General features: G+C 36.1%; 1 protein-coding gene across 5 annotated transcripts in view; it reads left to right on the top strand.

Annotated features, from left to right (window-relative positions):
* The first annotated feature begins 1,498 nt into the window (after nt 1–1,498).
* Nucleotides 1,499–15,467, top strand: part of ECT2 (epithelial cell transforming 2) — a 71,502-nt gene continuing 57,533 nt past the window's right edge. The window contains exons 1-12 of one of the 5 annotated variants that reach the window (XM_011968614.1): nt 1,502–1,674; nt 5,359–5,510; nt 6,145–6,224; nt 6,353–6,445; nt 7,970–8,152; nt 9,938–10,027; nt 10,784–10,891; nt 12,238–12,311; nt 13,046–13,176; nt 13,321–13,436; nt 13,540–13,602; nt 14,902–15,124. In XM_011968614.1, coding sequence (XP_011824004.1) covers nt 5,381–5,510; nt 6,145–6,224; nt 6,353–6,445; nt 7,970–8,152; nt 9,938–10,027; nt 10,784–10,891; nt 12,238–12,311; nt 13,046–13,176; nt 13,321–13,436; nt 13,540–13,602; nt 14,902–15,124 — 1,291 coding nt within the window. In that variant the 5' untranslated portion in view covers nt 1,502–1,674; nt 5,359–5,380. Of the gene's footprint in view, nt 1,675–2,955; nt 3,271–5,358; nt 5,511–6,144; nt 6,225–6,352; nt 6,446–7,969; nt 8,153–9,937; nt 10,028–10,783; nt 10,892–12,237; nt 12,312–13,045; nt 13,177–13,320; nt 13,437–13,539; nt 13,603–14,901; nt 15,125–15,467 lie in introns of all 5 variants that reach the window. The other 4 variants (XM_011968616.1, XM_011968613.1, XM_011968617.1 and 1 more) reach the window with 4 other exon arrangements.

Genomic DNA, 15,467 nt, shown 5'->3' with positions numbered 1-15,467 from the left:
ATGGCTGTCTTAAAGTTAGTAAATATTTGCTGAGTAAATGAAGACCTAAGAGAGTGAAAAAGATTTTATTTGTTAATCTAACTGCCACACATCCCTTAAAAGAAATCAAGTATAGCTTTTGTTAGGGAAGTTGAAAATTCATGGCAATGATACCATACACAGTTAATCATTAGCCTTGGAAAGTCTGTTGAGCAGAAAGCGGTGCACAAAGGAAGTAGGGCTGCTTCTCACAGTAGCTTAATATGTTTTCAGTGATGAACATTTTTGGAATGCTGGGCACACCCAACCTCCAAATATGCAAGCACATTCCAAATGGAAATTTCAATTCTTGTTTTTCTTTTCTTCTGCCCTAACAGTTATCACAGCATTTTAATGAAGGTCAGACTTAAATACTGATAAGCAGGGAAACCAATAATTACCAGATTGCTTCATTCATTTTGTGGACAGCATTATAAACTTTTCCGGCATTCTAAGATTGCCTGACAAAATTAGAAAAAATTATTAAGTCCCCACGACCTGCTTGAGATGCTCACAAGTGTTCCATCCCAAAGTACACGTTTGCCTCTTCTTATTGGTATTTAGGTTCTGGCATCTGATTCCCCTTTCTTCTTTTATTTATATTAGCCTTCAGGTGGGAACTATGCATTAACCCACCTGGTGGGGGTGTATTTTTCTTAAGAGATTGTGTTATATGGTGTCATATTTAGAGAATAAAGACATAAATTATTTTCACAATAGCAACTCTAATCACAGGAAAAACTTGATAAATTCTTGACTAGACTTTAGGGGAAAGTACAAGTTCTTAGTGGGCGGAGGGGGGCAACGAGGAGGCAATTTGGCTCCCAAAATTCTAGAATCTAGTGGCATATTTTTATCAAATGCAAGCTTATCTTTTTAAAAATCCGAGAATTTTTCAAATTTCTAAGAATTGATTCTAACCCGCGATATTCCCTAGATGGGAGCGCAGTGCTTTAAATAATAGGATTTAAATAAGAGGCTGCTGATTCGAAGTCCACCTGGGGAGCCCGAGTTCTAGGACCGGTCCTTGGCCCTGCCACACGCCAATACAACTATCAAAGTCAAAATCCCTTAACTCAAATTTAAATACATTCGTAAAGCAGAAAGCATCCCGATAGGAAAATCCTACAGCTCACAGCAACCAGCAGGGAAACATTTATCTCTGGCGGCACTGATTTAAGTTTAGAAGATTTGGTATCGTTTAAAAAAAAAAAAAGCTGGGTGGGGCCGAGGAGAATCCACCCAAACTTTCCTCAGGAAATAGGATGTTTACTGAGTAAATACGCGGTAGTCACAGAAACACCTGCTACTCCCATAAGAGCTCAGGAGCCACCACCGCCACCTCCTGGCCACATCCGGGCACTTCCCTGCAAACTCCTGACGACGCGACGTCCGAGCCGTTGGGCTTATTTGAAACACACGCACAACCAATCAAGCTGCGCCTGCCGGGAGGTGAAGAGCGTCGACCAATCACCGGCCCTCTGGAGACTCCTGCCTATGGGAAAGAGGTTGACATCACACGCCAATCGGCATGGCTCTTAGAGAGAGCAGCTTACTTTTTGAATCGGTTGTGGCGGCGGCCGGCAAGGAATGGCGGTGTCTGTGAGAGGAGTCGGCTTTTGAAGAGTTGGAAGTCCTAGGGCTTTTTTGAGGGTGGTAAGGACTCTTTGTGAGTGAGGGAGGTCCAAGTGGGCGAGCGGCTCCAGAGCCAAGGGCTCTTTTGCCTGCGGTCGACGTCCCCGCCCCTAGTGACCGCGAATTCCGGAGCGCCCCAGCTCTGGCTTCCCGGCTCCGGGAACTGCCTCGCCGCACCCCACCCCCAGCAGCTGGGCCCTGACGCGGAGTGGGAGCCCGAAGCCCCCAGTATTGCTGGGTATCTTCGCCCTCACCTGTTGGCTCTTTTGGACGGAAGAGTGTGGGTGAAGGGAGGGAGTTGGGAAAGGGATTTTGGCAAGCCGCGCAGCCCTGTGGCTCTGGAGGCCGGCACTTGCAGCCTTTGGGGGCTTATCTCAGAGTGTGCAGTGGTTTTATTCTAGGATTCATCCTGGCTTCTTTGCGGGAAGTTTAGTTTTTCGTTTTTGCAAGATAAATCCAGGCCATCCGCCCCTCTTCTTCCCCAGTCACCCGGCACAGATGTGTCTGGCTTAGTGGTTAAAGGCGCAGCCTCTGGATTCAGCCCGGCTTTGAATACCTCTTTTACCCCTTACTAATAGTTTGACTTAGGGGGTAGTTACTTAACCTCTCTGTTCCTAGGTTTCTTCATCTATACATTGAAAATAATAATAGTACCTGCCTCTTAGGATTACTGCAGAGATTAAAAGGTTTAGGACAATGTCTGCCACGTATTAAGCGTTAAGTAAATGTCAGTTGTTAATAGTAACGTTATTGTTAATAACACCACCATTATACCCAGGATTGCATTTTAGTCCTTCACCTTGGAAGATGATTACCTAAAAAGTATTTAAGTAAAAGGAAACTTGAATGTTTGTTTACATGGCAAATTTTATCTCTGGGATAAAAGGGGGCATGTGTTATAGTGTGTTTAGCTAGAAGCTCTTTGGGTCTGTTCTTGGGTGAGAAGCCGTGTAGGTTTATGAACACTGATCCTGTTGTGCTTATTTTAAAGGCTTCTGGAATACAGTAACTTGAAAAAAAGTGATTAATATATTTCAATTTCTAATCAGACTGTTGGATGTTAGTCATCAAGTTACCATGCATCTCTTTTTCTCTATAAATTTTGAAGCTGTTTTGGCAATAAATTGATCATATACAGTGTCATCAGGGACAATTTTAATTATTAATCATCTGCTTTTGATCATCTGCTACGCTGCCTCCCTTTTATTAATCATCTGCTTTTGATCATTTGTTGTGCTCCCTCTTAAAGAGGGATGCATAGGAGAAAAACGTAAATATTTTCAATTTTTTTTTTTTCTTAAGACGGAGTCTACCTCTTGTCACCTAGGCTGGAGTGCAGTGGCAGGATCTCGCCTCACTGCAACCTCCGCCTCGCGGGTTCAAGCGATTCTCCTGCCTCAGCCTCCTGAGTAGCTGGGATTACAGGCGCCTGCCACCACGCCCAGCTAATGTTTGTATTTTTAGTAGAGACGGGATTTCACTGTGTTGGCCAGGCTGGTCTCGAACTTGTGATCCGCCCGCCTTGGCCTCCGAAAGTGCTGGGATTACAAGCGTGAGCCACCGCGCCCGGCCTTTCAAATGGTATTTTTGATTTCCCTCCTCCAGTCCTTAAAGCAGGTTAGCTCATCTCCTGACTTTTTTTTTTAAACCACCTTTTAAGGGGACTTCGAATGAAAGCCACATTAATGCATTTTCATTGGAAAGGGTTGAGTGTAGAAGACTTAAAATAATAGGGCTGGATAGAATTTATCATTGATTCTAAATTAAGATTGTTACAATTATTGGACCGCACCTTTGGAGAGCCTTAGAATAATAATTGACATGGATGTATGGTAAAGCAATAAGAAATATCCATATTGTGAATATTACATGAGAATAGTTGTTTGTTGTTCACTTTAAGACATCTAATCAGTTTTCATATTAACTAGATTTGAGTTGTAGTACTACGTGTGTTCCATCACTGGCTATGTGCAGGGCTGAGACAGGAAGCTGAGTTGCCTGATTTTGAAGTGTCACATGACACGATAAGAGCTGTGCTGTTATTAGTGTGCAGGTTATTACATTCCTTATTTTCAGCATCCAAAAATGATGTTATGATACCTTACTGTTTCTTCACAGCATACAGTTTAAACTGTTACTTTGCTAAGACTCTGGAGGAAGGTATTTGTATATTTTATTAATCTGAAGAAGTAGGAAAGGGGAAAGTCTGACATGTAGCTCTTGTTAAAGGTGGGTCCTCTGTATATTTGCCTAATATTTTAGAAATTTTCTCTCAGTAAAGTTGACTTATTGAAAATTGATAAAAATCTCTAAAAAATTTTTTTTTAGAGAGACAGGGTCTTGCTCTGTCACCTAGGCTGGAGTGCAGTGGTGGGATCACACTTCACAACAACCTCAAACTCCTGGGTTCAAGTGGTTCCCCTGTCTCAGCCTCTTGAGTAGCTACTATAGGCACCTGCCACCACACCTGGCTAATTTTTAAATTTGTTGTAGAGATGGGGTCTTGCTATGTTGCCCAGTCTGGTGTTGAAATTCTGGCCTCAAGTGATCCTCCTGCCTTGGCCTCCGAAAGTTCTGGGATTTCAGATGTGAGCCACCGAACCCACCCTGATGAAAACCTGTTAAACCTTTTATTCCCTGTCTAGCTTTTAAACTCTTCTTAAGTACTGGAAAACTTAAAAAAGGATTTTCATTCATAGTCCAGAGTTATATTGGCACTCATCAATGCATAATTGTTTTGTCAAACCTTTTAGGGTAGAGGTGTTTTTAAAGAATTACAAAAATACTGACAAGGGAGCAGCCCAATTATACAGGAGAGGTTTAGAGACATCCACAGAGTATGAGTCAAGAGTGATGGATTGGGGGTTAGAAGACAAGCTAGCTGGAGAGTCGAGCACTAAATGCAAATAGATGTGATGTAAATTATGATTTGTGTGTGAAAAATAGCTGAAAAATTCATTGTTGCTGTTGCATAGATTGTGTAGGGACTGGGGGAGTTACAGATGGTGAGGGTGAATAGTTAGGCTGGGACCAAATTGTGAACTTGGTGGTGAATTTGGACTTGGACATATAAGGAGGACTCACAGAAGTTGTTAAGCAGGGAAGTGATATGGTCACATTTGTATTTAGGTGCATATTCCTGAAAACCATGTGGAGAATGATTTCTAAAGAAACTGATGGTAAAGTTGTGTGGACCTGTTTTATTAGACCAAGTGACCATTGTGGTATTGAGCGTATAGAGAAGGGGGGCCAGATCCCAGAAATATTTGAGGTAGGATTGATAGGAATTTTGGGGAGGGAAATGTGGGAGAGGAAAGAATAAGGATAGATCTCAGATTTTCGGCTGGGACTTTTGTGGGAGGTGTGTTATGGTGGTGTTACAAGTGAATATAGGAAGAGAAATTGGTTGAGGGCAAAGGTGTGGAGAAGGGAGGTAGAATAATATTTATGATTACAGTTGAGTGTTGTATGTCTAGTAATGTTCTATGTGCTTTTGATACATTTTTATTGTATTCCTGTGAGTCAGGTATTAGTATGTTTATTTTACAGAAAAAGAGGCTCAGAGAAGTTCAGTGACTTTCTTTGGTTCATTAAAAAAATGGGTAATAATACTTTTTATAAATTCTAGGTACGGAAGAGCCTCTAATACTTATTTTTGCCCAATGACCATGTTTATGTATTTTTATTCAAATTTTATTTTTTCAGCTGATTTAGAAGAATATAAATCATGGCTGAAAATAGTGTATTAACATCCACTACTGGGAGGACTAGCTTGGCAGACTCTTCCATTTTTGATTCTAAAGTTACTGAGATTTCCAAGGAAAACTTACTTATTGAATCTACTTCATATGTAGAAGGTAAACCTGTTACCTGCTTTAAAACAATCAATTTCTGTTTTAATTCCAAACTTACTAGTGACTTTCTTGTGATTTAATTTTAATACCAGCTGTAATGCTAGAGCACAGGTATTAAGTGAATATTTGTTGACAGAATTCCTTTAAACTATGTCATTTTTCTGAGTATTATTTGGATTATTTGTATGCTTTGCAGCTTTGAAAAGGGAGGCATCTTAATTTGGATATTCCGTTTTCTGTATGTGAGGGCGGTCTAGCTACAACATTGTTTGCTAGAAGTTACACAGTCATGATTAGATAGGTGAAGAGCTACTTTTTCCTTTACCACTTTATAAATGGGTCTTTCCTAAAATTGTATGCACTGTTGAGGAGGATAACTATGTAAGATAGCGCATTCTCTGGCTAGGAGGAATGATGTTTCTATACCCTGCTACAATATGATTTCTCTCTCTCTAAAGTGATATATAGCCAAATATTTTTATAATAAGTTGGGAGTTGAGTTCTATTAAATTTAGAGAAAGTTATGATTCCCTCAAAGATGTAATACATACCAGATATAGCCAAAAGAGTGATAAGGAGCTATTGATTGTGATGTTAATACATGATAAACATATTGAAACATTTTAAATCTTAACAGAAGAGATGCCTCAGATTGAAACAAGAGTGATATTGGTTCAAGAAGCTGGAAAACAAGAAGAACTTATAAAAGCCTTAAAGGTATGGAGTTTTAGGGTTTAGTTTAGTTTAGTTTTTTGTTTTTTTTTTTGTAATGCAATTTTTCTTCCATCAGTGTGTTAATAGTTTCATAGCTTTCTTAACCTCATACTTAAGTGTCTTTTCCACAGACTGTTAAAATAATGGAAGTCCCTGTTATAAAGATAAAAGAAAGTTGTCCTGGAAAATCGGATGAAAAATTAATAAAAAGTGTTATTAATATGGTAGGTCAAAGCAACTCATTGCATGTGGCATGCTGCACTTCCCTTGATTGTATTATTCTACTTTCTGGTGATTGGAATTAGGCACAAGGTGTATTTTGTGCAATCTGAGGCTTAACAAATAGAAACTGTTTTATACTTTAAAAATTCGGGTGTTCGGGTGTACTTTAAAAAAAACTGTAGCATATATTTTAAATAATACCAAATTACTTTATAAGGATTTCATTATTAACTTTAAATGACACAAAATCTACAAAGATCTGATCATTTTCTTTTAAACTCCTTAGCTTCTTTTTTCTCATTAATTTTATATTTAGTCTAAATTCTTGCTGTATTTCCAAAATTATAAATCACGGTAATTTATAGTCAGGGAATTTGCTTCAGCATATGAAATAATCTAATTCTGGAATCCAGGTGTTTTAGTTTGCTAGGGCTGCCGTAACAAAATACCACATAGTTAATTGCTTAAACAGTAGAAATTTCTTTTCTCACAGTTCTGGAGGCTAGAAGTCCAAGGTTAAGGTGTGTGCAGGTTTAGTTTCTCTTGAGGCCTCTTGCTTTGGCTTGCAGTCTCCTTTTGCTGTCCTCACATGGCCTTTCTTGTATGTGTCCTTGCATCCCTGGCGTTTCCTGTTATTGGGACACCAGATTGGATTAGGGCCCACCCATATGATCTCATTTAACCTAATCACCTCTTTAAAGTCCTTATCTCCAAATATAGTCACATTCTAAGGGCTTCATTCTTCATTCTAGGTTAGGGCTTCAACATGAATTTAGCACATCACACTAGCCTTGCAAATAAAATTCAAATACTGACCCATTGTGAGTTTTTTAAAATTTTTTTCATTTTTATTTTTAATTTAACACAAGAGTTACAAGAGTTATATAGATACTTCAGTATCTTCATTATTTTTCGTGGATGTATAAAGTGTTTACTGTGAGTAACTTGCCTTTTTATATCCTACATTTGCCATGCTACAGCTGCTACATATTGCACATCTTTCTTATTTCTCACATGTCTGCTAAAATGATTATGCTAATTTTCCTTTCTGTAAGTATTAAGTGGTATAGTAATGTTTTCCTATTTTTCTGAAGATAGTTAATTTATACAATAAGAACTTTATGTATGGTATCATTTTCTTGGTCAGTAGTGGATATCTTTCTAATGCATCTTGATATCAAAATGCATGTACTTAAAAACTTTAGCATTCTAATTTTATGGAACTTATGCATACTTGATGATTTATGACTAATAAGTAAAAAGTCAGAATTATGCCTTTATAATATTGATCTTTAAAATTTAAGAACTTAATTTGAATGGAGATATGTATATGTAAAAATGTAAGTACGTAAAGAAATACGGTTGTTCATTAAGTGTAATGCTGATTATTGTGTGATTGAAACTTACTTTCTACAAATATAAACATGTTAAAGTTGATGTTGAATTGATTAAGCCTTATTTAGCGAGACAGATGGATTATTTGATATATAAATAATTTTTATTTCTGCTAACTATGTGATTAAAAGGACATTAAAGTGGGCTTTGTAAAGATGGAGTCAGTGGAAGAATTTGAAGGTTTGGATTCTCCAGAATTTGAAAATGTATTCGTAGTCATGGACTTTCAGGATTCTGTCTTTAATGACCTCTACAAGGCTGATTGTAGAGTTATTGGACCACCAATTGTATTAAATTGTTCACAAAAAGGAGAGGTAAGCATATACATTTATTATGACTTTTCAAGTTTAAATTTTTATTAATGAATTTTAATTAGCAAAAAATTTATTTGGAAAAATCTCATTGATTGTTGAGAGTAAAATATTTAGAATAGGAATAATAGTAGCTACTCTAATGTGGTCCTTTAATTCCTCCATTTTAAACTTAGTAGTGAAAAGCTAAAGCCTTTCAAAGTTAAATAATGATAACTGTACATATGCATATACACAGACATATACACAGTCTTTTTTTTATTTTTGAGATGCTCTGTTGCCCAGGCTGGAGTGCAGTGGCGTGATCTTGGCTCACTGCAAGCTCGGCCTCCCGGGTTCATACCATTCTCCTACCTCGGCCTCCTGAGTAGCTGGGACTACAGGCACCCACCACCTTGCCCTGCTAATTTTTTGTACTTTTAGTAGAGACGGGGTTTCACCGTGTTACCAGGAGATCAAGGATGGTCTTGATCTCCTGACCTCATGATCCACTCGCCTTGGCCTCCCAAAGTGCTGGGATTACAGGTGTGAGCCACCACACCCGGCCTATACACAATCTTTAATATCACGATGTCTTAGAGAAGATTGCTTGCTTAAACTTGAGTTCCAGAAATTCATACATATACGTAAAGTTTTATTTTTCTCAACACAGAACAGATGCCACAGTTCCATTTTTATCAGTTACTGTATAACTTAAAATTCTAAAATTATTTTAGCTTTTTGTATTTATTTATTTAATAAATAAATAAATGATCTCCGCTCACTGCAAGCTCCACTTTCCCGGTTTCAAGCGATTCTCCTGCCTCAGCCTCCCAAGTAGCTGAGACTGCAGGTGCACGCCGCCATACCTGGCTAAGTCTTTTCTATTTTTAGTAGAGACAGGATGTCACTGTGTTGGCCAGACTGGTCTCGAACTCCTGACCTCATATGATCTACCTGCCTTTGCCTCCCAAAGTGTTGTGATTACAGATGTGAGCCACTGTGCCCAGCCACTTTTTCTTTTTAAACAGCATTTCAATATGAGTTGTATGAGAGTTAGGGCCTATTTGGCTGTCTTGGCATTCTTAAGCTTGCCTTATTTACTTAAAATTGCTTACGTCTTTGTACTTCTATTGTTATACATGTTAGTAATAGTAAGCACATGTTAACCTTTAATTCTCTAACATTTTGATTTGGAGTGGTTGGTTTCAAAACCCAAATAAACTTTAAAAGACCAAATTTTGAAAAATAATCATATATAATGATGAAAATCAAGTTTATTCTTTTATTGTTTTTAAACCATTCTCTTTCTTTTATACACACACACACACCCCCACAACCGTTGAGTAAATTATTTACTGAATGTCACCATTTATTAGCTTAAAGATTAGAATTGTATTTGGTTTAAGTGTATGTGTTTTATTTACTCAGTGTTTATTATAAAATGCCTCTGACCTGTTTTAATAACATTAATTAGAATCATTTATAGTAGTGTATGGAGTCTGAAAACTTTGCTTATAGACTTTGCTTCATGTCTGTCAGAGTGCATTTAATATTTGTTTAATTTTCTGAGAGTAAAGTGTGTCTAGATTATGTATATTGCATATGATTAAGGAATCAGGGGAAATAGTTTTATTGGGAAACTTGCAATCTGTCTTTTTGCAACTTTTTTGTTTCATATTGAAAAATGCCAGTAAATCTTTGGATTGGGAAAGTTGAATGGCAAGAGGGGAAATACGTTTAGCTTGAGAAAGTTGTGTTGTATTTTCTACTAAAGAGAAAGCTCACATTTAAAATTGTATCTTTCAGCCTTTGCCATTTTCATGTCGCCCATTGTATTGTACAAGTATGATGAATCTAGTACTATGCTTTACGGGATTTAGGAAAAAAGAAGAACTAGTAAGTATTACAAAACAAATTCAAAGCATATTTTTTATAGCAAAATTAATTAAAATTGGCATTTTTTTTTTCCTTTTTAGTATTATGGTTTTCTTTTTAAAATATTGAAGGATAAAATTACGGCTATACCAGATTTTAAATTTTGTGAAGAAACAAATCCTGAAGTGGCTTATAAAGAGACCAGTGTTTTGTCTAGGCTGGCTTGATATGAATTAATAGAAAGATTTCATAGCAATTCTGTTGGACTCTCTTGTTACCATATTGGCTACATTGTTTAAAGTTTTTGTTTATACATTGCAATTTCTTACTACAAGTTCAGCCTTAAAGTATTCTATTGCCCTAGAGAATTCATAGAAAGTTCTTTGGTTCACAATACTTTGTTGTTGGAACTGATGGGTATTACTCTAATTTTGTGGGAAGGGTCTTGATGTGATAAAACTTGGTATTTAAAAAAAAAAAAATTATATTTACACAGTATGGTATTAAAAAGCAATGTATTTAGGCCATAGGAAAGGTGGTTGTTTAATTTACTTTTGTGTGAAATCTTTACTAATACCACCTCTATAATTTTGCCTGTGTTAATAGGCAAACTAATCTTTTTTTATACTTATTTTGATATAAAATTTAATAGCTTTATAAAAATCCTGTATTTTATAAATAGAAAGTATTTAGTCAATGCTAAATGAGTGGTAAACATAGTTTAAAATTTTGTTCAAATTAACCAGAAAGTCAATGTTGCTTAATTTTTCTTTTGAGGTCCGATTGGTGACATTGGTCCATCACATGGGTGGAGTCATTCGAAAAGACTTTAATTCAAAAGTTACACATTTGGTGGCAAATTGTACACAAGGAGAAAAATTCAGGGTATGTAAACTTGGGTATTTTTGTGTATTTCAATACAATATTATTTTGGGATGGGTTTAATAATAGCAGTCTTTTACCTATTTCTTCCACAATTAAAGAACAGAATCTCAATTTTTGCTATGAGTATATTTAGTAAAAAATTTTAAATCATAAGACTGGTTAAGTTTTTCTTTTTTTTTTTTTTAATAGAGATGGGGTCTTGCTCTGTTACCCAGGCTGCTTTCGAATTCCTGGGCTTAAGTGATCCTCCTGCCTTGGCCTCCCAAAGTGTTGAGATTACATATGTGAACCACTATGCCCGCCAAGAGTGGTTAAGTTTTAAGTAGGCAATGGAACTTGAGTGAGGTGTTGAAAGATGACTAGGATCGTGGGGGTTGGTAGATGAATAACATTGTAGGAATTGTGAGAGTAGGTAATTCACTCTTGTCTAAGTGCCTTTTTTTTTTTTTTTTTTTTTTTTTTTTTTTTTTTTTTTTTTGAGACGCAGTCTCACTCTGCTGCCCAGGCTAGAGTGCAGTGGTGCCATCTCAGCTCACTGCAAGCTCTGCCTCCCGGGTTCACGCCATTTTCCTGCCTCAGCCTCCCGAGTAGCTGGGACTACAGGTGCACACCACCACGCCCAGCTAATTTTTGTAGTTTTCGTAGAGACAGGGTTTCACCATATTGGCCAGGGTGTTCTCAAACTCCCGACCTCAGGTGATCCGCCCACCTTGGCCTCCCAAAGTGCTGGGATTATAGGTGTGAGCCACTGTGCCTGGCCACCTAAGTGCCCTTTATAAGAACAGAGCTCTGCTCTTATAAAGTGGTTCTAAGATTTAACTTGTTAATATTATAAAAGGAGAAAATACTCTTATTAGGATTGGAATCTTAGTTTAAGATTGTAGTTGAATGTCTTAGCAAGTTTTATGATTTTTCTTAGTCTCCCTTAGTGTATTTGTGTAGCAAATGATAATTTTAGTGTACTCTTCAATTTACCCTAAATATTTCAACTCATATATAAGGTTTTAATGACTTAGTCAGATGTCTTCTTCTGTAGTGCCATCTTGAGGGTCATACTTTCAAGGAATTAAACGTGAAGAATGGAGAAATAGAAATTTAATGAAGATGAACTTCAGAGATATATTTGTTTAAAATAAAAGAAGGAAACAGTTGGACCATGGAACTTGTTTTAAAGTTATTTTACCCTAACTTGTATGATTGGAAGACAGTTTGTTAATTTTTAAATTATTTTGTTACAAAGCAGATAGTGATCTAAAACTGCAAAAAATTAAGTATGTTAACTGTTTAGAAGTTCCTTGAATGCAGTTATTTAAGGAGAAAATTCATTGTAATGTTTATATTTTTAGGTTGCTGTGAGTCTAGGTACTCCAATTATGAAGCCAGAATGGATTTATAAAGCTTGGGAAAGGCGGAATGAACAGTAAGTGTTCAGAAATTCAGTAGTTCATTATGTAAATTAAACATTCTGGTTTAAAGATAAATCCTTGTGCTGAAAAAAGTTATTTCATAGATAGAAAAAATGAATTCAGTCTGAGTAGCTTGGGGAATAAAATCTAGGAAGAACAAAGTTATAAAAAATTATTAAAAAATTGAAAATTGAAGGATATCTTTGATATCTTTGGATTTTACCTTGTGAAGTAATTTTGACTATTATAAACATTCTGAAATTATTAGATAATAGCTAAATCTAGGTATTTGGATTTTGTTACATATTTTTAAAATTTTATGTTGTCTGGTTACATTTTAATTGGTGCTTAAAATTTATTGCCTTGTTTTGCTTAGTTTTCCAAGCTCATGATTTCTTGTTGTGGCACTTCATCATTACTTAAGATTTCATGAAAGTTATCATTACTTAGATTTCTTGAAAACCTTGGAACACAGCACATATAAATCTTCAAATAATAGAGAAAACATTTGAATCTCTTGTAAAGCTTATCTGTGATCACATTTTGTCAGAAGTTACTTTTGGGATGACTGAGGACACATCAATTTTTTTAAACTGAAGTTTTTGTGAACATTTCAGGACCAAATGTTAAATCGTTCCAATAGATAGATTATGCTAAGACCTTAAGAATTGCTATAGGTTGTAAATTGATATACCTAACACTTGAATTTAAATTAAACTGGTTTTAAAAGAGTGCATTTTGTTTTTAGGGATTTCTGTGCAGCCGTTGATGACTTTAGAAATGAATTTAAAGTTCCTCCATTTCAAGATTGTATTTTAAGTTTCCTGGGATTTTCAGATGAAGAGAAAACCAATATGGAAGAAATGACTGAAATGCAAGGTAAAATTTAGCATAATGTGAAAGTTATATATATTTTAGTCCCTAAGCCTGCTTAATCACTTCCTGGTCGATATACCTCTTAAAAATTTTGAGTTTGGAAATAAGTAGCTCGGCTTACCTATGCTTATGTGCATTCCTCTTTAGGAGGTAAATATTTACCACTTGGAGATGAAAGATGCACTCACCTTGTAGTTGAAGAGAATATAGTAAAAGATCTTCCCTTTGAACCTTCAAAGAAACTTTATGTTGTCAAGCAAGAGGCAAGTAATTCTAGAATGAGGTTGGCTTTTAAAAACACTGTTAATAGTTTCTCTGATAAAATAAATGTAAACTGTTTATTAAAATGTTTTTTCTCTCACCTAGTGGTTCTGGGGAAGCATTCAAATGGATGCCCGAGCTGGAGAAACTATGTATTTATATGAAAAGGTATGCTTTTAACCCCTTAGTTATTCTGTGAGCTTGATTGTTTGAAAATAACACTTTTCTGTCCAGAAGATTTGGAGAGCATGTTTAGGACTTTCAGAATGATTAAAACAATTGGGATATCAAGTTATCTTAGTCTGTGTAGATTTAAGTGGAACTATTCAATGTAATGTGTATTATTTTAACCCAATATATGTTGTTCTGTGCTAATTCTTGGTGATAACATTATGAACAAGAACATCGCTATCTTCAGAAACTTAAGACTTTTAATGGAAAGATAGATTTGTACATAGTTACGATGGGGAATGATGTGTGCCGCAGTTGAGTGATATATTTTAGGTAGCCTCACTCTGAGAGACTCAGGAGGGATTAAAACAGTCAAATAAATGTTGACCCAACTTACTAGGACAACTAGATAAGGACATTCGTTAGAACCCCAATTGGGAGAGGGTATGAAAGCTTTGAGAGTACATTAAAATAACAAGTAGTTTAATATGGATTTAAAATACACTGTGGGAAGAAAGGCCAACAGATAATGGATAGATAGAATCAAAAAGGTTTTAATACATTAATGAGCTTGGATATTATCCTATAAGTATTGGGAGCCATTGAAGAAGGATAAGGGGAGAGATGTCATTAAAAAGATGAGTTTGATAGTAGAATATAGTCAAGGAAAATCTAGTCTTTAGGGTGGATCTTGGTGAAGAGTGGTATCACTCACCAAAATGACATAAAGTTATGAAAGTAGGCTTTATGGGAAGATTTACTTTAGTTTAGGATTTAATAACTTTGAGTGGAATATTGGAGATGAGTTGTTTCTGTAAAATCTATATAGTACCATATTGTGTTCTCTTCAGACTTCAAAATGTATAGTTCTTAAAGTTTAAAAAGTGTGCTTTAGATTTAGGGAGAGAACTCTTAAAAATGAAGAGTTACTCAGCACATATTAGAAAGCATTGTGTCCAGGCACTGTGCTAGGGATACAGTGAACAGACTGTGAATGATCCCTGCCTTCGTGAAGTTTACGGGCTAATGAAGGAGCAGACAGTAAACAAGTTTACAGATGAAAATGTGATGGTGATAGTGGCTATGAAGAAAAATGAGGTGCTCAGGGTTAGACAATTACAGTGGTCTCTTGACTATTATGTTTTACGAAACTTCTGAATTGCCTGGTAGAGTGTAGGGTTATAAAATTATTGTGCAAATCCAGATTTTGTCAGACTTGTAAATGTATTTTTGTCTTGTTCCTGTCTCAGTAAAGAACCTTGGAAGTAAATTGAGCTTTTTTGCTTTTGATTACAGGCAAATACTCCTGAGCTCAAGAAATCAGTGTCAATGCTTTCTCTAAATACCCCTAACAGCAATCGCAAAAGACGTCGTTTAAAAGAAACACTTGCTCAGCTTTCAAGAGAGACAGACGTGTCACCGTTTCCTCCCCGTAAGCGCCCATCAGCTGAGCATTCCCTTTCTATAGGGTCACTCCTAGATATCTCCAACACACCAGAGTCTAGCATTAACTATGGAGGTAATTCACCTTTTTAAAAACTTGTCTTTAAAGTTTAGTGGAATGGAATAATTGTTAGAATGTAGATAAATCCCTGATATAGTGAAGATGGAAGTCTTTGCCTTTAATTACCTTTTTTCTAGCTGTAGAGAAAAGACACATGAATAGTTAAGCTTAATAATGTTGCAATTTAATGACTGCTTACTACATGCTAAATGCTTTATATATTTTGTGTGTTTATAATAGATTTTATTATTCCTGTTTTACAGACAGATGACTAAACTGAGATACAGAGAAGTTGAGTAATTTGTCCAGGGTCATATAATTAGAGAGTGATAGTGCTGTTCAAAAAGCAAACAAAATC

The sequence above is a fragment of the Mandrillus leucophaeus genome, unplaced genomic scaffold, assembly GCF_000951045.1.
Source record: "Mandrillus leucophaeus isolate KB7577 unplaced genomic scaffold, Mleu.le_1.0 Scaffold850, whole genome shotgun sequence".
In the NCBI taxonomy this organism is placed as follows: Eukaryota; Metazoa; Chordata; class Mammalia; order Primates; family Cercopithecidae; genus Mandrillus; species Mandrillus leucophaeus.
Note: the sequence above shows the minus strand (reverse complement) of the source record. Positions and strands in the feature narration are given on the sequence as shown.